The following is a 22,560-nucleotide window of genomic DNA, read 5'->3' as shown; positions in this document are numbered from 1 at the left end:
ATGACATATCACCCTCTATAAGAACTTGGTTTACCTATCTGATCAGCTCAGCTTCCTGATCCTCTCTCTAAGAGGCCAAAACGGTATTTGCCCTTCATGTGCATTTTTGTTGAGATGAAAAAGTAATTCATTCTTTCCATCTGCCTACAGACTGGAACTAATAAAGCCAGGAAAATGAGGATAGCAGCAGTATAGCCTACAGGCACTGGTGTAGCTAGGGGGGGAGCGGCGGATTAAGTTTTGCAGGGAGCCTCCCTGCAGCATGCAAGCAGCTCCTCCCCTTCCCCTTGGGAGCCATTCGCCTCCGTTTCCCCCCCATGTTTGGTAAAATTCTCAGCCATGGAGGCAGTGGAAGGCATAATCTGAAAGGAGGAGGAGAAAGAGGAAGCAAGTCTTATGTGACTGTGAAGTCCCAGGAGTCACTGTTGTGAGACTGTTAGCATCTGAAAATTCTAGTGTGCAGCTTTTTGGGATTAGGAATTTTAAATGTTTATTAAAGATATTTATCATTTAAAATCATATTTCATTTTTCAACACAAAACAATTTCACAAAATGGATTACATAACAAAATAAACTAAAATACTAGGAGAAAGGAGTTGTTTTTTTTAAGGAGACATCAGCAAACAGACACTGTGGTGGGAAGAGTAGGGAGGGTTGCTCTCCCTCTGCTAAATATAAGAAAGCTGCTACTTTAAACAGTGCCTCTACCCAAGTAGCGTAATGTGTTATTCAGGGACCAAGCAGCATTTTTAATTGCCATGCTCTGACCCTTACATCTTTCCCCAGTGTATAGCTTGCAGAGTTGTGGACAACAGCTTGACACTATGCTGACTGTTCATATAACTTTATATATATATAAAATTTTTATAAGAATGATACTTGGTATCTGCATAATGCTTGACTGTGCAACGTACCTCATGTGTATTACCTTCATGCATTTCTTACAAAGGAAAGAAATTTGCATTTACCTTCATGCATTTCTTTTAAAGGAAATACAATGAATGCTCAAATTAACAGACTTCAATCTAACAGACTTCAGAAATAATAAATGCTTGTTTCTTTAAAAACTAGCCAAGTATGTTTTGTGCATATATATATATATATATATGCGTGCATCTGTTGTCATAAATGTATTTGCATTTAAGGGATTTCCAGTATTAACTGACACCCCTTCTCCCCTATTAGTTCATTAAATCAAAGCTGCCTTGTTGTGTTACTCCCATTTTGTAGCTGGGGAGCTGAGGCAGAGAGGGAATGGCTTGCTAAAGGCACCTAATATGTTCAAGGCAGAGTTCTGAATCATTGGAATTCTAATTCATAGTCAGACTTTTAGGACCCAATCCTATCTCACTTTCCAGGGCTCATGCAGCTGTACCAATGGGGTGCATGCTGCATCCTGCAGTGGAGGGACAGTCTCAGAGGCCTCCTCAAAGTAAGGAAATATTTGTTCCCTTACCTCACAGCTGCATTGGTTTTGGAAAGCTGGATAGGATTGGGACAGAGATTCCCAAACTGGGGCAGTACAACACCCCAACCAGGGAAGCCCTATCACTGACCCCTTAAAGGCAGCAATGAGATCTCTGCAATCATGCTGTTGCCAGGGTCAAAAAGGCTTTTTTAATACTTACAGGGGGCAGTCCTGACCCTCTGGAGGGTGAGGGAAGCCCGTGGCTCCTGTTGTGGGCCTCCCCACACCTCAGAAATGGTACAAAAATGCTATTGTGACCCACTTCTGGTTTCATGATAAAAACTGGAAGTGGGTTGCAATCACATTTTTTTTAGCATTTCTAAGGCACAAAGAGGCCTGCAGAGGGGGGCGCGGGCTGCCCACACCCTCTAAAGGGCCAGCACTGCTCCCTGTATGTATAGAAAGCCCTTTCGATCCCAGCACAATTGTGGAGGTCCTGTTGCCACTATGCCCCCTCCCCCATAAGGACTTACAGCAGGCCAGGCTTTCCTGGAGAGTTTGGAAGGTACTTGGATGGGGCCTGGGCAGGAAAGTGTAATGTAGGATTTCAGCCTTAGCCATTATGTGAACTTGCTAACTGAAATCTTTCACATGTTTTCTGGCACTTGATGTACTATATCCTTGTTGTTTTGTTAGTATAATGTGATGAATTTATTGCTGAGAGTGATTTTGTTTAAATCGGCATTTGCTAATTTTTGTTAGTTGGTATTTTATCATAATCTGATATGAAATGGATGAAAATTATCCTCAAGATTTACTTTGCTGGTACTTAACAGTTAGAATATGATTTTGGTTACGTATTACTGTGTATCATTTTTATGTGCTGTAAACCACCCTGAGCACGACAATATGAAAATGAATGACAGTACCAATAAAAATATAAAAGTCTGACCTGGCTGGGCAGGACTTCTATGCTCTTAATGGGTCTTTGGAAGAGACAAAAAGGCTGTCCATTAGTCCCTCCACCTCTTCCCATACAGTTTTCTTCCTATCTCCTCTTTCAGCCCGTGCCTAAACACATGCTGCCCTATTTTCTTCCCCTTCTCTGTCTGAGCTTTGTCCTATCCTCGAGTGGATATAAATTGTCTCAAACACAAGTCTGGCAACTGCAATAAATCAAAATATTAAAACAAATGTACTGTAGTTACTTGGACTTAAAAATGCTATATTTTCATCACATAATTGTTTTACCTTATGTCAGAATTTGAATATTTGAATGTAGAAACCCCCATACACACACACAATCCTTGAGAACTTGCTAATTAAATGATTTAGGTCAAGCATTCAAGATCTGTTTCGCTATACTGTATCCTAAATTAATGAAGCCATAGGAGACTATCAACATATGAGTACCAGAAGGAATAGTGCCTCAGACAGAACTGTTAATATAAAATGTTCTAATTGCAGGTTTCTGAAAACTCCTTTGAGAGGAAACATACCAAAAAAGAAAGAAAGTAAGAAACTGGCATACAATAAGATGCGCACAAAGTTTTAATTGCTGGGCAATTGCCTAGTTCTTGGACAGGAGAGAAATACAAACAAGTAACTGAAAAAACAGCAAAAAGCTACATTTATAGCCTGATCATAAGCAAATTTACTAGGAAGTAAGCTTGTGCTCAATGGGACTTCCTTGAGCTGAGCACTGAATTACAGATCAATTCACATGTTCACTCAAGTCTACTATGTTCAGTGGGTTTTATTCCTGTGTAAATGTGCAATGGAACGCAGTTTCAAATTGTACATGTTTGCATTTCATTAGTCTGAAACATCACTGATGATTTGGATTGTAATGTATGCTAGTCAAGTATTTTCTTGTGAGGTTGCACCAAATACAGCCCATGAGGTCAAAATACATGCGACATTCAGGCTGCAACTCTATCTACACTTTCGTGAAAGGAACCCCACCAAACACAATAAGACGTACTTCTGAGGAGACATGCATAGGATTGTGCCCTAAACGTCATTAGAGTTGCACTGACTTGAGGGTCCCCCCCCTTCCCTAAAGGAAATGTACTGGCAGAACCAGATCCAGATCATGAGGTTTTGTTTGTTTGTTTGTTTGTTTGTTTGTTTACATCATTAGCACATGCTATAGCCCCAATTGCCCTCTCCTCCCCCCCCCCACTTCTATTTAGGACAAAAACAAGTACATCCATTTTGATGAAGCATTTAACATAACATGCAATATGGAACAGTCGCCTTCTTCTGAGAAAAGATTTGACAGTGTTGACAAGAGTTCCATCCTACCCAAAATGCAGGATGGTTGGGTGCATGGGCAACTATGGCTCTCATCCAAAGTTGTGTGTTTCAATACACATGAGCTCTGATCACTCAGAAACAAACATGTTGCATGGTGCTCCACCCTTTTGCATTAGGTAAATGCATGAGGAAAACTTTATCTGCAGGGCTTGGGAGACTCCTCTGATTCATGCTGGCTGTATGTTCTCTGTTCAGCTCTACATGATGAGAAAGTACATTGTATCACAAGTCCTGTTATTTAGGGCTAATCTTGAAGCATTTCCAAAGACTTACAATTTTAGTCATCCCCCCAGTCAAGTTTCTTACCTTTCTGCTCCCCAGTCAAGTTTCTTACCTTTCTGCTATGATTCAACTAAATTTTAGGTTAACTACAGGTGTACACATTTGGTCCCTGTTGCGTATATGCAAAGTTGGGCAGAAATGGCTTAACCTAAAATCTTCAAACAAATAAAGAATCAAGTCCCATTTTAAAAATCTAAAGTCTTAAATGTATGACTAGGGCAAAAGGATGATTCACATTTTATCATATAAAGCTAGCAACTGTGATTGTTTAATATTTTGAAAAAAAAAATTGGTGGGAGAAAAAAGCAGCAAGTACCAAGTGGGAACAAAACCTGAGAGTTGGTTGCCAGGGTGGGTTTCTTACTTGGGTGGTTTTAATAGTCTTGATACATTCTAAGTAGCCCAGATCTTGATTGCCTTTCAGTTTTCTAAAGTTTTTGCTTTGGGAATATGCAATTCCCGTATTTGTGAAAGGTGCTAAAGTATCATGGAGTCCAATCCCACCTTCATAGGTGAGTAATTCCAGTGAGTTCAGTGGTGCTTACACTCAAGGAAGTGTGCATGGCATCAAAGCCTTCACAAACACATCAAAACAGCACTTAAGAGAACAATTACTCATTAAAACATATAGCTTTGATGGAAGACTATTAAGACCAGGACAAAGGCAAAGTTATTAAAGTTGTAATCTCTCTCCCCAGGGAGAAACAGATTATTTTATCTTGACAAAAAGAGCTGGAGACACTTTAAGACACTTCACTAACACACAACACTCTTTGTCTTTCTACTGCTAGAATAAAAGGGATACCATTCTGGAAAATTGTATATTTATGGGGAATCAGAGAAATACACCCTAAGTACCAACTTTTGTGGGTAAGAACTGATCCAAAACAAAGATCACCACTCCTATGTCTTACCTGTGTGGAACAAAGTCTGCAATCCTATCCACACTTACCTGGAAGTAAGTCCCATTGACTATAATGGGACTTACTTCTGAATAAACATGCATAGGATTGGACTCCAAGACTGCAATCCAATCGTCACTTTCCTGGGAGTAAGCCTCATTGACTACAGTGGGACTTACTTCTGAGTGGACATACATAGGATTGGGCTCTAACACAGCAATGCTGTGAATTGGCCAGCGCTTGTGTTTCAGGCCCCAAGACAAAAGCAACAAGCGTGGTTGAGAGAGTTTAAATAATAAAAATAAAGTCAAGACCTGAAGACAGTGCTTTCTGCTGCTAACAGAGTTCCATGCCCTGCGGGGGCGGGGCAGACAGATCCTTTGATCTATTTTGCAGCCCAATCCTAAGCAGGTCTACTCAAAAGTAAGTCCCATTATGTTCAATGCTCCCAGGAAAGTGTGCACAGGTTTGTTGCCCAAGGGCACAACTCTATCCATGTCTACTCAAAAGTATGTTCCATTATGTTCAATGGGGCTTTTGCTCCAGGACAGTGTGCATAGTATAGTTGCCCACAGGCTCCATCCTACTGCACGCCAACAGCCCCACTGGATCAGGCCATAGGCCCATCTAGTCCAGCTTCCTGTATCTCACAAAGGCCCACCAAATGCCCCAGGGAGCACACCAGATAACAAGAGACCTCAAGAGAAGTAAGTCCTGTTGTGTTCAGTGGGGCTTGCCCCCAGGAAAGTGCGCATGGGTAGTGGCCCAAGGCACCACCCTATGCACGTCTACTCAGAAGTAAGTCCTGCTGTGCTCAGTGGGGCTTACTTTCAGGAAAGTGCGCATAGCCTGGCAGCCCAAGGAGTCGCCTTCCCCCCTCCCAGGAGCGAGCAAGAAGTGCGTCCGCCCGTCCCGCGCAGCGAGGGAGTCTGGCGGCAGTGGGAAGAGTCCCCCTCCGCGGGGGCTGGCTGAGCGGGCGAGGGGCGTTGTGCTCGAAGGGACGGTCCTCGGTTCCTGGGTGGGCGGGCGGAGGGGGGCGAGGGGGTTCCTGGGCGGCGCGAGGAGCTGCGAACTCCCTCCCACTCACTCACTCACCCAGCCAGCCAGCCAGCCGTCGCCTTCCCTGGAGTACCTGCAGCAGGCAGTGGCTGAGCCCAGAGTGGCCGCCCCGGGGAGAGCGCCAGAGCCAGCCAGCCAGCCGGGGTCGCGCACCTTGCAGCAGCAGCAGGCGCCACCGCGCGCCGTCCCCGGGTCCCAAAGCCTGCCGACGGCGGGGCGCGCAGCACAGCAAGCGACGGGAGGAATGGCCCTGCTGCTGCTGCTGCTGCTGCCCCTCTGCAGCCCGGGGGACGCGCAGCCGCAGCCGCAGCTCCTCGACGGCGGCGCCTTGCAGGGGATCCTGGTGGCCAACCGGGGGCTGCGCGTGCCCTTCGGCCGCTCCGTCTCGCTGGACCCTTCCCGGGACTTGGTGCTGCGGGTGCAGCCGGGCGACCGGTGCGTGCTGACCGTGCTGGAGGGCAGCCCGATGCCGCCGGCCCCGCACCGCCCCGGGGCGCTGTCCCCGAAGCGCTTCCCCTGCGCCTTCGGCCCGGGCGAGGTGACCTACACGCACTTCGGCTCCCGCAGCCCCGCGCGGGACCGCCTGCGCCTGCAGCTGCGCTACGACTCGCCCGGGCGCACCCTCGTGGCGCCCTTCACGCTGGAAGCCCAGGTGCTCTCGCAGCAGCTGCGCCTGCTCAGCCGCAACCTGCCGCTGGCCGTGGAGCGGCTCCGCGGGCGCAGCCCTCCCCTCGACGACAAGGTGCTCGCCTTCCCCGACGAGCCGGGGCGGCGCCGCTGCCGGCTCACCGCACTGCCCCACCCGCCGGGCAGCGGCAGCCACCTGCCCGCCTACGGGCGCCTCCTGGACTCCGACGGGCGCCCCCTACCGCCGGGCTACTCCCGCGACTGCAGCGCCTTCCTCACCGACGGCGTCCGCTACGAGCACACCGCGGCCACCCCCTCGCCCAACCGCGACTACATCCCCATGCGGGTGGAGATGCTGGGGGACGAGGGGGGCCCCGTCGAGCAGGAGTACTTCCAGGTGGTGGTCCGCATCAGGGAGGGCGCGGAGAACACCCCGCCCAAGCCCAGCTTCTTGGCGCTGCTCATGATGGAGGTGGACCAGTTTGTCCTCACAGCCATCACCCCGGACATGTTGGCTGCTGAGGACTCCGAGTCCTCTTCGGACCTGCTGCTGTTCAATCTCACCTCGGCCTGGCCCGGCGCAGGGGGGCAGGACCAGACTGGGGGCAGCGACCACGACGACCCCCGCTTACGGGGCTGCCTCATCAGCACCGACGACCCCAGCCGACCGCTCACGTCCTTCACGCAGCAAGAGGTCCGGGAGCTGAAGATCGCCTACCAGCCTCCTACAGTGGACTCGGACCACGAGCGTCTCTTCCAGCTTGAGATGGAGGTGCTGGACCCTGAGGGTGCCTCTTCGGAGCCCTTCGCCTTCATGGTGGTGGTGAAGCCCATGAACACTTTGGCCCCTGTGGCGGTCTTCAACCGTGTTGCCGGGCCTCAGATGATGCTTTTCGAAGGCCAGTCGAGGCCGCTTTCTGGCAACCTTGAAATCAGTGACGAGGACAACCTGGATGAGGTGAAGGTATGGGTTACAAGGGGACTAAAACATGGGGAACTCCGGGTTTTAGGTGCACCACCTGATCAGCAGTTCTTTACGGCTGCTGAGTTGGAAGCTGGCCATGTAATTTACCAGCATGATGGCAGCGAACATAGTTATAGTGACAACATTGTCTTCCGTATGGGGGATGGACAGCACCAGGTAGAGTTCCTTTATCCGATCACCATTGCTCCAGATGATGACCAGCCACCCCTCCTCAATGCCAACACTGGCCTGGTGCTAAGTGAACACCAAACGGTCCAGATCTCTCCCTTTGTCCTCAGTGCTGCTGATATAGACTCTGATGACTCTACCATTCGGTTTGTTCTGAAGGACACTGAAGGGTTTCCAGACGCATCCACCCCTCAGCATCTTGGTGAGCTTCTGCTGCGTCAGGCAGAAGTTCCGTTATCTTATGGAAAGGAGGTGGATGCGGAAGGAGATCATAGTGCTACATTCTCCTGGCGCTTTGTGGAGAGTGAGGGTGTGTATGAGAAGGTGGTGACAGAGTGGCTGCAACAGGATATCTTGGATGGAAAGCTGTACTATAGGCACACGGGGCCTCATAGCACCAACCTAGTGATGGACCACTTTGTATTCTATCTCCAAGATGATAATGACCCCCCAAATCAATCTGGTGAGCAGATGTTTATCATCAAGATCCAGCCAGTTGACAACTTGCCTCCAGAATTGTACCCAGGTACTACCTTGCAGATGACAGTCCTTGAATATCAGGTGACCCACCTTAGAAAACGCTATTTGCGCTACACTGATTTGGACACAGATGACAGGGAGTTGAGGTATACTGTGCTCACCCCACCCACTGACACAGATGAAAACCACCCTGTCTTTGCTGGGGAGATTGTATTGACTGACAGTCCTTTAGTGGCCATCACACAGTTCACGCAAGCACAAGTAAATCATCACAAGGTGGCGTACCGCCCTCCAGACCAAGAGCTTGGAATCACCCCAAGGGTGGTGCAGTTCACTTACAGTGTAGAAGATACAGCAGGCAATTCTGTGCTTGGTACCTTCACCCTCTTCCTTCAGCCAGTGGATAATCAACCCCCTCAAATCACCAATGCTGGCTTCACTGTGTCTGAGGGGGGCAGCTTCCTTATCACCACTAGTCAATTGGATGCCTCTGATAAAGATACAGATACTGACCGTATTGTCTTCACCTTAACTGAGGCACCTCAGCATGGTCACCTTCGATACCTGGAGGAGGGATTAATGGTCCAGGGTGAATCTTTTCTGTTGGATGACATTGCTAATGGTCGAATATCCTACCAGCATAGTGGTGAAGAGTTCACAACTGATTCCTTTCAGATGGACGTGAGTGATGGAGTCCACCTAGTGCCAATCACTGTTAAGGTTGCAGTTCAGCTAGTGGATGATGAGCGTCCCAGTATTACAGTCCCTGGGAGCTCTGGACTTTTGGGGGCCTTTATTGATGTGTTGGAAAATAGTGCCACTGAAATAACGACTTCTCTTATTCAAGGAACGGATGAGGATACTGATGAACTGGCATTAACTTTTATTGTGGAGGATCCTCCCAAGTTGGGTAATATCTTAGTAGATGGGGTGGCCTCTGAGAGGTTCACTCAGCAGGACCTCATTAGTGGGACAGTAGTCTATGCTCACACGGGTGGAGAGATTGGTTTGAAAAAACTGTCTGATTCTTTCAGTCTTACTATCTCGGACCTATCTAATGAGTGGGTGGTGGGAGGCAGCTCAGTGGAAGGGGTGCGTGTGACTGTGACTATTTTGCCAGTGGACAACATTGCTCCTGAGGTTATGGTGGGGGAAGAGCCTTTCACGGTTTATGAGGGAGGGAAAAATGTTCTGAGCTTGCAGGTTCTGGATGTGGAGGATATAGATACTCCCAGGGATGACATCCTGTGTACCATTCTAATACAGCCCACTTCTGGCTACCTGGAGAATATCTCTCCAGCCCCTGGCTCAGAAAAATCTAGAACTGGGACTGCCATCAGTGCATTTTCCATAAAGGATGTTCGTGTTGGACACATTAACTATGTGCAGAGCATCCACAGGGGAGTAGAACCTTTGGAAGACAGGTTCACTTTTCACTGCTGTGATGGGGTCAACTTCTCTCCACACCAGTTCTTTCCCATCGTCATTATCCCAACTAATGATGAGAAACCTGAACTGTTTGTACGTGAGTTTGTGGTGCTAGAAGGGATGAGCTTAGTGATTGACACTCCCATTCTCAATGGCGCTGATGCGGATATTCCCCCAGACGAGTTGCGCTTCTTCATAACCCTTCCTCCTAAGCATGGGCAGATAGTTCACCAGCTGACTACTGGTACAGCACCTATTCAAAATTTCACCCTAGAAGAAATCCGGGAGGCATCTAGCATTGTGTATGAGCACGATGACTCTGAGACTAAAGAAGACACCTTCAGAATCCAACTGACTGATGGCCTGCACACGGTGGAGCAACAAGTCTTGATTATGGTCATCTTGGTGGATGATGAAACACCCAGGATGGCTATCAATGATGGACTAGAAGTGGAGATTGGGGAGTCCAAAGTTATCACTAATCGTGATCTCAAGGCCACTGATATAGATTCAGAAGACAAGACGCTCACTTATATTATTCGTTTGTTACCCAGGCATGGTCTTCTGCAACGCACAAGCAAAGGAGGAGAGGTGTTAGGCAATATTACCCTGGGCATGAATTTCACACAGGATGACATAGACCAGGGTTGTATACGCTATATTCACACTGGCCAACAGGGGGTCCGGGACTTGGTTAAGTTTGATGTCACTGATGGCATGAACCCTTTGATAGATAGGTACTTCTATATTACCATCAGTGGTATTGATATGGTCTTCCCTGAGGTGATCAATAAAGGAGTGACCCTGAAAGAAGGTGGAAAAGTGACACTCACTACTGACCTCCTTAGCACAAGTGACATTAACAGCCCTGATGAGCACCTGCGATTCAGTATCACCCGGGCCCCAAGCAGAGGTCATCTGGAGAACTCCGACAACCCTGGAGTTCCTGTCACTACCTTCACTCAACTCCAACTAGCTGGCAACAAGATATACTACATCCACACTGCGGAGGATGAGGTGAAGATGGACAGCTTTGAGTTTGAAGTGACAGATGGTTATAATCCAGTTTTCCGCACTTTCAGAGTCTCCATTACTGATGTGGACAATAAAAAGCCAGTTTTAACAATCCATGGCCTGCAAGTTCAGGAAGGGGAAACCAAACTGATCACCCCATTTGAGTTGAATGTAGATGATCGGGACACTCCTGACCAATTACTCCGTTTCATAATTACCCAAGTTCCTGTGCATGGTCAGATTATTTACAACAATAGCTACTCTGTGAACAGCTTTACTAAGCAAGACTTAAATGAGAACATGATCACATATAGACACGATAGCACAGAAACTAGCCAAGATAGCTTCTCTTTCATTGTTACCGATGGTACCCATTCGGACTTCTATGTTTTCCCTGATACCCTCCTTGAAACACGTCACCCCCAGATGATGAAGATCCAGATCAATTCTCTAGATAATGGTGTACCACAGATAGTCGTGAATAAGGGTGCACCAACCCTGAGGAATATGCCAACTGGGCATCTAGGCTTTTTAATTACCAGCAAATCTCTGAAGGCAGAAGACAGAGACAGCCCCCACAAACTGCTGAAGTACAGGATTACAGATGGGCCGAAACATGGACTCCTCATTAATACTGGCTTCGGAAATGGAAGTATTAAAGCCTTTACGCAAGGTCAGTACTAATAGATTTTTTTAAATATTTTAATAAATTACTTTCGAATTAAATTATAAGATGCATATCTGTAAAGTGATAATCATGTTAAAATGTTTACCTAAAGGGGTTTTCAAACTCTTTTAGTGTTGAAATCATTTAAATAGATTTATAATTTGTTTTTCAAAAATATCTTAAATTCTAGATATTTCTGAATTCTAGAAGTGTGTTGTGTATGTTTACATTTGTTAGTGTAATCAAAACATATAGCACAGTGATTTTAACTTAGCATATGATGTCGTAAGTTGTACGTTTGACTCCAGATTTACCCTAGAAGAGAACTCATAATGTTTCTGTAGTGCAGAATTCAACTCAAGATCAGTTAAGCATGAGTATTTAGATTGATATCCAGTTCCTGGTGGACCTCTAGCCCATTGGTAGAAGACAAAAACTTTAGCTCTTTGTAGGTTTTTGGAATCTGTGGAGTGGGAAGTAGGCTTGTCTTTACTCCCAACATCCATGTATTTCTTGAGTATGTACACAGAGTGTACATATATTCAGTTTGCATGCGAATAGAATTTGTGCACTCAATCAACACACTGTGAGGGGAGGTGCAGGTGCATCCAGTTCAGTCCTGCCTTCCCCCATTGAATCTACACAGATCCCAACTGTCTGAAAAGTTTCAATATCAATCCTGTTTCTGTATCAATCCTGTCAGATTTGCTTTGCATGGGAAAACAAAAACTGTGGTGTTTTTAGGATGATAGTTTTCACTTTGTGTGCTGAATGTTGTAGCTATTTATTTACCAAATACAATACTGGTGATAACAGGCTGCTATAGTAGCAGCCTTTTAAAAAAAAAGTTTGTGATTCAAGCCTGATTTTTAAACTTATCTGTTCTCTGCATCGAAGGACAAGAGCTTAAAATATGTGAGTTCTCCTGTAGTTCAGGAAGAATGAAGAGAACTGGAGTAATATGAACTGCAACATGGGAAACCCCCAACTATCAAGCTCATGTTTGTTAGCACTAGCCAGGATTTGCTCCTAATAACAGTTTCAAATCCTGGTTAATAGTGATATTTGGTTAGCATGAACAATGGTTAAGACTGATGCTGAAATAAGCCTTAATTGTGGTAAAACCATGGGCAGAAAGAGTATGTGGTCAAATAAGTCCACCCCTGCCCATTTAATCATGGGTAACAAATTGGAAGTGTTTTCACTAGCCCTTAGAAACTTTAAACGAGGCACTATTTTCTCAGCTTCAATCCTTGTTCAGCAATATGAAGATAATAATACTGGGCTACCTTGAAGGGTTGTTGTAAGTATTATCGACAACGCATGCACTCTGAGCAATTGAATGTGCTAAATATTATTATATGTGACTTTTTTCCTCCCTTGTGGTCCTCTAATGACATAAACCTGCCATGCAGCTATATGCAGCCTATTGACTCCATAGGCCATATGAGCCCTCTTTTGGTGGGCAAAGAGATAATGAACATCAGTGTTATTAAAACAAAAAATCAACAACCTTGCATTCAAAGAACCACATTGCATTGAAAGGGATTTGGGCTTGTGTTTCTTGGACAGCAGCCCCCTCCCTTCAATTTAGCATAGTAAACTACTTTTGGAACCAACGGGACTCTTAAAACAAAAAGAAAAAATATATAATTTAAAACATGCCTTTGGGCATGCCTAAAGTAACTCATTGGATCCAGCCAGTCTTTATTCTGAAGATATCGTTCTAAGTGAATATGGGTTAGTTGCATTTACGTGCCAGTGATACGGGGAAGGCAATGAATGCTGGAATTGTAAATTAAATCACACTTGGCAAAAATAGAATGGACTTCAAAAGGTGCAGCCTTACTTTTAAGCTCAAAGTTGTTCTTCAGGTTAGCTTGTGCAGCCTTTTGCAACAGCCAAAGTAAGTCCCAGTGCAGCAGTGATGGAGAAGAGATCCAGGTTTCACTCAGTCTTATAGAGCAGTGGTTCTCAAACTTTTAGACCAGAACCCACTTTTTAGAATGAGAATCTGTCAGGACCCACCAAAAGTGATGTCATGAACCTGAAAGTGATGTCATGACCAGGAGTGACATCATCAAGCAGGAAAAATTTTAACAATCCTAGGCTGCAATCCTGCCCACTCTTACCCAGGAGTAAGTCCCATTTACTGTCATTGTTTAAAACATATACCTAGTAGCCTGTTCAAAGTACTTACCTGTAATATTTTCCCAAATGCAGTCACATCCCATGGTAGCATCAAGTCTAATATATTAAAAATAAAATATTGAAATGAATGGGAACCCATCTGAAATTGGTTCGTGACCCGCCTAGTGAGTCCCAACCCACAGTTTGAGAAACACTGCAGTAGCTATAAAATTATTTACCTGTGTTTCTACAAAGAACTTTTGTAATTTGTAGGAATGGCCTCAAACGTGTATTTCTCCAAGTTCTAAGTGTACTGAGAAGTCTTTGATGTCACTGACTCATGTCATTTTTTTTCTTCCCCCCCACCACCCTAAGCTGATATTGATGACATGAAGATCTGTTATGTCCTGAAGGATGGAGAAAATGCCACTAGTGATATCTTCTACTTCTCAGTAGAAGACAATGGTAAGCTAATAGATTTCTTGAGAGTGGTGAACTGTAAAATCAAACCCAAGAATATTAGAATCAATTAAAGTGTTTATTAGATAACTGTTGAATTACTTACAATTTTATCTGTAGTTGCATTCGAATCATATATTTGTGTATCTGAATTTATTTACAACCAAATCCAGTGCATATTCCTTTACAAGCAATTTTTCCTATGTGCAAAATGATTACTCCTAAGTAAATGTTCACAGGTATGGGAAAGGAGGTTGTCTCATTGACTCGGCATTGAACTGTGATTCCATCTATATGTTTAGGGATCTGGAGTGGGCTGCAGGATCATATGTTGCCTCTCCCCCAGAAGTTTGTAGCACACGGTGCTTTGCTTTGCTTTGCTTTGCTGTGTAATGTATGTGTTAATGCAATCGAAATCTAGGTTCTCAAAGTGAGCAGAGAACTATACCTGGATGCTGTTCAACTCAGGCTGACAACAGTGAAAGGGAGGTTTTTTAGGAGTCATGAGGAGAAAATTTTCAGGCTTTTTCATGCAGAGGATCTCCTCACCCCTGATAGCATTCCCTTGCATGTGTAAGGTATGTGTGTGTTGGAGAGGAAGCACTGGATGTTATTCAACTCTTTTAATATCAAAGGAACTGATTTGTATGAAATGTGGAAGTACCTGGATTTTGTATGTTGACAGTAGCTTGCATCCAAAGCATCATGCTCACAGAAGTGAAACTGCTAGAAACCACCTTCCCCATTTCCTCTGCCCTATTGAAGCCCCTGAACCTGCCCTCCAAGTTCCTGCTGAAGATTGGGGACCCTTTGGCATTGCTGTAATATGCGGCAAAGGAAAGGGGAGAATACCCTGAAAATGAGAGGGAATTATGAGTGACTGAAACAGTCAGTGATTGTTGCGAGGAGGTGGGGCTTGCTTCGGACTTCAGGAGGGGAGAAGTGTGTGGAGAAGGTGACTTCTAGCAGCAAAGCTTCCACGAGTGCTACCACTTGTTATCCAGAAGTATCATTGATTCCATGGAAGTTACTCTCATAAAATGTGTTCAGAATTGACCCTGTGCAAAAATGCAAGTCAGCATCTGCTCTTTTTCAGCATTGATAATGTTAAAACATGGGATGGATGACTTGGATGCAGACACACATATTAAAGCTGATGGGACTCACTCCTGTCCAGAAATCATTCTTTGAAATCTGCAAAGTCTTACCCCTTAATTTCAAATGTGTGCTGCCATTTTTTATTTTTTTAAAAGTGTGAGATTCACTGCACGTATTCTAAGGCACTAGTAGTTCAGTTTTCTTAGGGCTGTTCTCTGGTATTGAGGATGACTTGCTATAAAAGGGAATGTTCTATTCTTTCCCCACTACAGCAAAATTATTTCCTCTATTACTTCCAGGGTTGAAACATCCATTAAGTAATGTGATATAGATGGCATGTAAACACTGTTAAAATTAGTAGGAGTTTTTATTTTAGGCCTTACTGGAGGAAAATCTACTTTCATTTAGAAAGCAGAATCACTGAATAGTTTGTTTTGGTTTGTATCCATTTGTCATCAGAACTAAAAACATTCTGGTTTTTGAATTACACTTATTTTACCTGCTCATGGTAGACCGTAAAAACAAAGGCTGTGACTCTTTAACCCTGTTTTTCATAGTAATTATATTTCCTGGCTTGCTAAAAAAAACCCAAAAACAAAAACTGGTCCTGCTCCTCCTTTAACAGCAGCCTGATCCACAGAGTTTAATATTTTCTAGCATGGAGAGAAATCGTGTGCAAAAACTTCACCTGTTAGATTTGTTTGTGTCAGGCTGCTTTTAAAGGTATATGAGCAGACCTAGTTAAAAAGGTGGCAGCCATAGATATTTATGGGGCTGTACATCTTTCATATGAAGCAAACTTATACTGAAAGGCTATTGAACTTTCAGCACAATCCTAACTGCCGCCAGAGCCGGTGTAGCAGCCATCCCTTCGTTGGCTCACTGTGTTGCAAACTCACATCTATGACAACTCGTGATCCAGCAACACAGGCAGGAAGGCTGCGCCAGCCTGCCAGTGCAAGGAGATAAGGCGCAGAGTGATGCAGGGGCATGAGGGGAGGAGGAGTTTCCGGGCAGGAGAGAACCGAATAAGGAGTGAATCAGGTCTGGGAGGAGGCGGGATCAGTGGAGGCTTCCTCCACCTTATCCTAACCCCCTTCCCGGGCCACCCGGCATTACAGGGGCTTTCTGGATTTACCCCAGCTATATAGCTGGCATGGATCTGAGAAGCCCTATAGGGCTGGCTGGGACGTTACTTGGAGTAAGGGAAAATATATCCCCCATACCCTAAGGAGACCTCCAGCCACCTCTTAACCTGCACTAGATATAGCGAAGATCCTGTGGCCTATGTTGGCACAGGTTAGGACTGGGAAGTGGGACAGTATTGTCTATACTGACTGGCAGCATTTCAGATAGATGTTTCACAGTCCTTTCTGGAGATGCCAGAGATTGAACTTGCGATCTTACATGCGGAATCTGTGGTCTGCCACAGAGCTATGGTCCCTCCCCTAGAAATATGTTTGCGTATTCAGCTTTTACAAATAGAATTACTATGCTTACACTCTCATATAGATTTGGGCAAGCTCTTCGGGTTGCAGGGACAGGAAGAGGAAGGAAGGGACAAGTGCAGATCCTGCTGAGCATTGTATGTTCTTTTTGCAAGGATTTTTTCTTGTATTTTCAAGTATCGCCCTGGATCACAAAATGCTTTTGTGCAGACAGTGAGCAGTTTACCAGCAGCATTAAAAATGCTGAGTGTTGATTAATTGCCAGTTTTGGATAAGGGCCATTTCAACACCCTGGCATCCCGTTTCTAAATATTTTCCAAATGCATGACTGCAACGCTGGTATAAACAACTAGCAAAAGTGGTGTAGTGACTAGAAACACAGACATCATGCCAGGTCTTGTGAAGGTGTTGTTATGCAGCAGTCCACAAAGCTTATGGTAAGTGTTTATTATCCTCCTGTACACACGTACCTCAGGATCTTTGCTGCTGAGAATTTTGAAAACCCCTGCCTTAAGGGTCAAACTCAATGTGTGTTCCAGCACACTTCCAACCAGAAGTTCTTGAGGTTTCTTTTTGGAAAAAGCAGCTGGTTGGGAAGGTGACAGTGGTTGGGGCAGGAAAGTGGGTTCCCTCTTCTTCCCGCTGTGTTGTTTTACAGTTGAAATTTTCCTTCTGAAGTGACAATTTCTCTGTAAAGTGGCAATTTGTGAAAAAGAAAGTAAGAAATTTGAGGAAATTGCTGCTTCAGAGGCATATCGCTACTTCAGGGGGCACTTTTCAGTTTTAAAATGGTTCATGGAGAAGAGTGGACTTTAGGTCCCACTCCCAACTAGGGTGGTCCCCATCAGCATTTTTTTGGGGGGGGGGGAATACAAAAAAAGAGTTTCTAGTTGGCAGCATGGAACATATGTACATACAGTACATCTAAAATGCACAATGCCTGTACTTACAAATTAGACTGCTTGTTTGATTATTTAAACTATTTTTAGTTCATACTATTTTTAAAAATTGTCATTGTTGTGGAATATACAGTATGTTCCATTACAACTACAATTTTTTAAAAATAGTATATATGACGTATCTATAGCTATTCAGGAAAACTTCATGATATTTAGTGTGAACTTTGGCAGAGTAACAATAGCAAACAGAGGCTCCACTATTTTCCTAGAGCTCGAAAGTAAACTAACAAGTTGTAATACAATTACACAATCCTTATGAAAGGAAATTGAGTTTCCTTATCTCTAGTTTGCCTGCGGATGTAAACAGCCATTAAAGGTATTATTATTGTGTCACAATTTGCAATGCAATAGCAGTAGAACTTTGGGTCACTTATCTGAAACAGAGATTGCATTACATCAGTGGTTGTATATACAAACAGAAAAAGAATATGTTCCCTGATCCATGTGCATAAGTCTATGATTTAGCTGTCAAGCTTCACAGAGGCCTTCTGAGATCTTCAGAATGGAATAATTCTTTAAATCAGAGCATATTAAATTTTTTCTGCACCTTGGTAGGATTTAAAACTTATTCAGTGATATATAAGAGACATTCAGCATTAAGTAAAAATTACAGAAGTTCATTGTGAGTTTTGCTTCTTTGCTTTATTTTGTTGAACTTGTTTGCTTTGCTTCATGCCTGATTTTTTTATTGCTTTCAGTATATTTCAGTTGGCAAAATTCAATTCACTGTAACTTTTAAAATTCTTTTCAGAATTGGATGAAATTTATAGGGATAGAAGTCCTCTTATGGAGCAATCCAAACTCATCCCGGAGCTGGCACAAGACACTTGCACCTGTTCCCGAGTGTCGTGAATGTGCCTTAAAGCATGTTTGTGGCTACTCGAGAGCTGGCTAGGCTAGCATAAGGATGTGTGCTGGCCTGCCGGTGCCGGATCCTGTCCTGGAGAGGGTGAATTTGTGCCAGCCAAGGCAGGCTGGTGTAGAGGACAGGAGAGTGGGAGGTGGGAGGGAGGGAGGCAGGGAGGGAGGGGGAATTTGGGGGTGGGGGAGGGTAGATTAGGAGGCAGATAGGGCCTGCATCCCTACCTGTGTCCCTGACCTGAGTGGCATTACATGGTCCACTTGGATTTGTGCCTGCAAAATCACAGGCACAGATCCAAATAGCCCCATGGAGGGGTGCTGATGGGTGACATGGGGTTAGAGGACAAACATCCCCTTATTCTGAGTTGCGCTCCACCTGGCACCTAACTTGCTTTTGATACAGCGCAGTCCACTTGGCCTGCCTATTCCAGAGCAAGTTAGGATTGGGCTCCTTGTTAGCAGTAAGTTCACATAGTGGCTAAGGCTAAAATCCTATATACACTTTCCTGAGAGTAAGTCCCATTGAATACAATGGGACTTATGTCAGAGTAAGCATACATGAGATTGTGCTCTCAAGGCCAATCCTATCCACCTTTCCAGCACTGTTGTAGCCAGTAGGTAAGGGAGTAAATGTTCCCTTACCTTGAGAAGGCCTCCTGGACTACCCCTCCCTTCCACTGCAGGATGCCCTTAAAGGGACAAAAGCAGCTAAATTTAATCCAAATAGATGCTGGGGTTTTCATTCTAGGGACAATTGAAGTGTGATCATTTTAAAAGGTTTCTGCTGCTTGTGCAACGTGTTTTGGTGACCTGTTTGCACAGAACTTGCAGGTAATGTAGATATGCCCCTAAGTAAGTTGCCTGCTAAATTTCAGAAAGAAATGTGGAGAGGTTCAAATGTTATCCATAAAAAACAACATCAGTGGAATGAACTTAACCATTGTTTTGCTTTCTGGCCAGTTTGCACCAAAGTCATGGAAAAAGTCACAGGAAATGCAGAATTGATCTTAAGGAAGTTTTGATGTGCCTCACTGACAGCTCTGAGCTGTCAATCACATTATCTCTTGCTTGATGTCCTTCCCTTCCTCCTTCTCAGTTCTTGGAAACCACTTTGCATTTGTGGAAGAAAAGGTTTCAGACACCCAAAGCTTCTCTAGATGGCTTTGCTTTGGTTTGAAGTGCTTCAAGGGGACTGTGCTTCATTTAGGGCTCTTGCCAAAGCAGTTGTCTGTCTGTCTTATACATATGTACAAGCAGTATTTGCACCTATGAGTGTCGTGGAAGTGTGCCAAGTGACATCTTAAATTCTTTGGATGTAGCATTAGCTGGGATTGCATGAAATGAAATCGTATACATTTATCAGAAGTACCATAATGAGTTTGAGGCCTGTGAATGTAACTGATGAAGTGATACTGAAGTTGATAGTAGGTGATAATCTGTGTAACATTTCATTTTGGAAGCTGGATAGATACATAACACATGAGTGGCATGGATGCTGTATACAAATATACATATTGCTTTCTGGATTTTCTTTTATACTAGTAGAGTAGTTAGTCAATGTCCTTATATACATTTTTTCTCACTGCAGAGAATGAATCATAGCTCCATATTTCTGAACTGCAGAAATTCATAACATATCTAGAAACTAGGGCTTTCCCCAACCTCCCTTTTTGCTCTGCATCCAGAGTTTGGTTTATACAAACTCTGTCCATGGAGAAAGCTTTCCCTAAGTAAGAATTCATCATGTGTGATGTTTTACAGCACAATCCTAACCTGTGCTGGTACAAACGGGCCACATGGCCTGCATGGTATCCAGTGCAGGTTAGGAGCAAACTGAAGGTTGTCTTAGGGTAAGGGGTTGTTTTCCCTCTTACCCTGTGTTGAGCCCCAGCCTGCCCTATTTAGCTTGTACACATTCAAGAAGCCTATGTAGGGTTGCCCAGCCAGGGGGGCAGGATATGGCATGTGCTGCTGCCCCCATTCCTGCCCCCTTCTGGGTTCAACCCTCCTGCATTCCACACTCCCTGCCAAAGAATGCCCCCTCCCTGCCTCCAAACTGCCCTCCCACCACCCTCTTCCCCTACGTGCCTCCCAGTGCATACTTACCTGTGCCAGCTGACGTGGGTACTGGATCCAGTGCTGGCACTGCTGTTTCTTGAGTCTGCACAAACTTGCCTTATGGCATACTTACGATACTTAGAGCCAGTGCAAGGAGGCCTGTGCCAGCTCAAGTCAGAGTTAGGATTGGGTTGTTAGAGGCTTAACAAATGTGCTGGCCTAGTCACATGCATATTTACCATACACTATAAGAGTCTGGTAATAGTATATAGTTGCGGAAGAAGCATTTGTATTTACATTTACAAATATTTCAGCTATGTCAGGATTGGGCAGTATTTTATTTCTTTATTTTAAAAACCTATAGCTGTGTTTTATCCCAGTAGGGGACTCAAAGCACAAAACAGAAGGAAAAAAAACCCCAAACATTAAAATCCATGTTTTGATTTAAATTTAAAATAATCATGTAATAAAAATCAAAAACAGAAATAGGAAAGCACTTTTTAAGCAAAGAAAACAATCAAAACAGAGGAGACAGCAACTAAATCAAGAGAGCCCAGGAAATGACTGCTGAAAGAACCAGGTCTTTAGTCTTCGGTGAAAAAAAGCAGGAAGCCAGGTGCACATTAAGTAGTCAGGGGTTCCAGGCAGTGGGGAGCCACCATGTCCAGCTGTTCTGAAGCATCACTGCTAGTCTAACCTCAGAAGAGTGTGGGAGACACAAAAGAGCTTCTGTCCCAGATCTTAATGGGCCTAGAAGATCCATATGAAGGATGATAGTCCTCATGTGTCTTAACCATAAGCGGTTTTAAAAGTAATAACCAGTGCCTTGTATTGCACCTGGAAACAACAAGGTAACTGATGCACCAAAAATAACAATAAAATAGCAGCTAAATAAAATAGTGAAATATGATCATTAAGCCTCACCCCAATCAAGATCCAGGAAACTAGATTTTATACCTGTTGAAACTTCTGAAGGGACTTACAAGGGCAGTAGCTACATGGTACTATCCAGGGGATGCACTTCACATGTGGGAAATTGTTTTTGCATATGGATTACTGGATAGACAAAACTAATACTATCCCAGTGCTGTATGCTGAACTGCATGTGCATCCTGGTTATAAACCTATGCGCACCCGTCCATAAGAGATAGATATGCTAGCAGTGCAAATGCAAAAGCATTTGTTGCGTACAGTCTTTTGTGGCACTTGTTGTTTCCTGAATCAGGTTCAGAATGCAGAATATATGCTTTGCACCAAAGCTGATTTGAGAAAGTTTGTGTTCATTAAGCACAGCTGTCTTGTAAGGAGGTAGCTTAGAGTATTGCATTCTATATTTATACTCTAGAACAGCTGGCCATCATTATTTTTGTGTAGTGGAGTCGCTGTATGACTACTGTCAATGAACAGGCTCTTGTGAAATAAGTAACAGCAGGAAAATCATTTTAGATAGATTTAATGGGGAAAGGAAGGCAAGGTGCCTGTGATGCTTGGTTCCCTCTTTTTAAAACACTTGTGGGTACTTCTAAAAATAACATATCCAGTTAAGCATTTTGATATTTTTTGCTTCCTTTAAGAGCTGTGATGTACGTTGAAAAATGTATTTAAACAATGGAAATAGTTTCTAAAGTTGGATGAGATTGTATAACTTTGACCTTATAAGGGAAGAAAACTGGCAGGGTTGTTCTGTAGTATTATAAACACAGATTTATTTTTTTTACATCTACTGTCATTAGCTATCTTCAGTTATGCTTAAAAAATATAATACTGTACAGTAACACATAAATAGATTTTGTAAGGAATACTACTTAACAAGAATTGTGCCCCTGCTTGGCTGATCAGAATAGGCTCCATGTGTAGTGTTGCAGAAGGTCTTGCTTGCCACATGTGTAGAAGAAAATGCCTTCAAATTAGGCGGAGGTTCAGGTGTGCCTGGTGTGGCGAGAGCCAGATTGGTTAGGGGTGAATGGCAAGTCTTTCAGTGGTTACTGTTCATGTTTACTACATGCTGCCTCCAGGTTCTTTGGCACTATACAGCTAATGAAATTTTGGAATGGATTAGCAGAATTTAAGCATGAGCTTTTGCCTGTGGAGCTATTTAAGTACACTGTGATATTAAAAAATGGGCAAACACCCTTTATGTTCTTTGCTTTATTCACAATGAATGGTGTTAAAATTTTGATTTCTTAACTACTTGGAGGCAACTCAAG

At 44.1% G+C, this 22,560-nt stretch overlaps 1 protein-coding gene and 1 long non-coding RNA gene across 2 annotated transcripts in view; one reads left to right on the top strand and one right to left on the bottom strand.

Annotated features, from left to right (window-relative positions):
• Positions 1-2,947: 2,947 nt before the first annotated feature.
• LOC136655428 (uncharacterized) lies at positions 2,948-6,215 on the bottom strand. The gene is made up of 2 exons (XR_010794656.1): positions 6,008-6,215; positions 2,948-3,925 (listed from the first exon to the last, which is right to left on the bottom strand). It is a non-coding gene; the product is annotated as an uncharacterized lncRNA (long non-coding RNA).
• Positions 6,216-22,560, top strand: part of FREM3 (FRAS1 related extracellular matrix 3) — a 105,585-nt gene continuing 89,240 nt past the window's right edge. The window contains exons 1-2 of the mRNA XM_066632886.1: positions 6,216-11,346; positions 13,846-13,935. Coding sequence (XP_066488983.1) covers positions 6,216-11,346; positions 13,846-13,935 — 5,221 coding nt within the window. The remainder of the gene's footprint in view (positions 11,347-13,845; positions 13,936-22,560) is intronic.

The sequence above is a fragment of the Tiliqua scincoides genome, chromosome 6 (assembly GCF_035046505.1).
Source record: "Tiliqua scincoides isolate rTilSci1 chromosome 6, rTilSci1.hap2, whole genome shotgun sequence".
In the NCBI taxonomy this organism is placed as follows: domain Eukaryota; kingdom Metazoa; phylum Chordata; class Lepidosauria; order Squamata; family Scincidae; genus Tiliqua; species Tiliqua scincoides.
Note: the sequence above shows the minus strand (reverse complement) of the source record. Positions and strands in the feature narration are given on the sequence as shown.